The sequence below is a fragment of the Lactuca sativa genome, chromosome 9, assembly GCF_002870075.4.
Source record: "Lactuca sativa cultivar Salinas chromosome 9, Lsat_Salinas_v11, whole genome shotgun sequence".
Taxonomy (NCBI): Eukaryota; Viridiplantae; Streptophyta; class Magnoliopsida; order Asterales; family Asteraceae; genus Lactuca; species Lactuca sativa.
Window position 1 is genome coordinate 76,729,630 of NC_056631.2, and position 2,079 is coordinate 76,731,708.

The window sequence follows — 2,079 nt, forward strand, 5'->3', positions numbered from 1 at the left end:
TACCTGGCCATATATATTCTAGCAAAGTCGGTATGCATTATTTAAGCCAAATAATTATGTTTGGAAGAAGATCCCAGCGTGCATTTTAATGCCATGGTGAAGCTGATTTTAAAATAATATTAAAATTTTCTTTTACTTTCTTTATTCTAGTTATTTATTTTTGATTATGAATTTGGATGTGATTACAGGGTGAGGCATTAGTAATAACTAAAATGAACCAAGGAAAAAGCTAAACAACCTGAAATAGGGATCCAGCCATGAACCAGACAGTGTCAAGCTCATTATACTCTTTTCTGATGCCTTCTGCTCTTTCAACAACTTCAGCCTGATAGGAGGGATGTATGTGTAATGTGTTTGTTATATTCAACAACACAGGGGTGTCTATTCTTAAATTCAAAACTTAGGATAGGAACATATATATACCTTTATTGGACTTCCTGTAGATAATTGAGCTCAGATTCAGACCATAAGAGTGGTAATTCAACAGCTAGTTGTCCCTTTCCACATTGACGATCAAGCTCTTTTATATATGGGTACCAGAAAGATTATCTTACAGGAAGCAGGGGGTCTTTCATATCAACATGAAAAGTACCATGTTCCAATCATCCATACAGATATAAGAACTAGCAACATTCTACTTGATAGAGAATTGCAGCAAAAAATAGCAAATTTTGGGCTTATAAGACTGCTACCAGAAGATATGACTCATCTTAGCACAAAATTCTCAGGGACTTTGTATGTTTAAAAGTACATATAACTTAACTACTAATTCAATTTTATTAAAGTAAATTTTCAATAACCAATGTTAAATCTTTGCAGGAATAGTGGTTATGTAGCACCTGAATATGCAATTTATGGGCAATTATTTGAGAAAGTTGATACATACAGCTTTGGTGTGGTGGTCCTAGAAATCATTAGTGGAAAGAGATACAAGGATGTTGACTACCAATTAGTCACTCAAAATCTCCTTGATCATGTAAGTATCTCATAATTAAGGGTTGGTTCATTCAACCCGTTCTTTTCATTTATGGTTTTAATGATGAAGGTATCTCAAACACTCAATGATTTATTTTGTATTCAGTGAGACCTTAAGCTTAGGTGAGAAGTTCTTACTATCCTTTCCGTTGTTATGTGTATGATAGGCACGGGATCTACATGAGAGTGGAGCGCATCTGAATTTAATGGATGAGAAACTAGATCCTAGTGAATATGCAGTAGAACATGTTGTGGAGATCATCAAGATAGCATTGATGTGCACTCAACCACCATCAACTAGACCTACAACTTCTGAAGTGGTTATATGCTTTTAAGTGAAAAATCTCTTCACTTATGTATGTATGTATGTATGTAGGTATGTATGTATGTATGTATGTATGTATGTATGTATGTATGTATGATTTTTATTAATACCTTATGTATATATATATGCAGGAATGGGAAGGATTAATTGAATTGATGGGAACTGAATCAAGAGCTATAGGGGGTCTTGAATTTTTACACAAGTAAGTTATGGTTTGCTTTTTTTTGGTTTATAAGAAAGGGGCTAGGGGTAAAATTGTCATTTTACTAACGGTGCGAGTAAGAGGGACCAAAATCACAACAAAGTGAAACAACAAGGACTAGAAGGTCAACTAAAGTCTTGCCTTTTGAAGGATCAAAGTCTTCAGTTGAACCAACTACAATTGTTAGTCCCTAAATATAGATTTCTTTTTTCTTTTCGTCCCTACAGTTTCCTTTTTGCATATTTGGCCTCTTCTCCAACGAAAATGACTATTTTTGGGTCCAAAGTGGAAAAGATCAGCTATACTCAAGGACCAAAACCTTTACAAGAACCTCAAAAATAAGGACCAAAATTGAAACACAACTTTTCATTACAAGGGTAAACATGTCATTTTCTAATCCAAACTTTTTTCCTTTATGTAAATATAAAAATATATATTTTGCCCTCCCTGAAACAAACCTCAACAAGATGAAGATTGGAAGCACGGTTGAGGACAAAAGCAAACTCACAATTGTATTGTCTCATAGTTTTCTCAAAAGCTTCTTTAATGCTCACAACCTGCATGTTAATCAATTTTT

The 2,079-nt window shown here is 34.0% G+C and overlaps 1 protein-coding gene across 1 annotated transcript; it reads left to right on the top strand.

Annotated features, from left to right (window-relative positions):
* The first annotated feature begins 529 nt into the window (after positions 1–529).
* LOC128129015 (cold-responsive protein kinase 1-like) lies at positions 530–1,506 on the top strand. Its single transcript, XM_052767730.1, has 4 exons — positions 530–735; positions 820–976; positions 1,143–1,295; positions 1,432–1,506. Exons 1-4 carry the CDS (start codon positions 530–532, stop codon positions 1,504–1,506), a joined length of 591 nt encoding a protein of 196 aa, XP_052623690.1.
* The last annotated feature ends 573 nt before the right edge of the window (positions 1,507–2,079 follow it).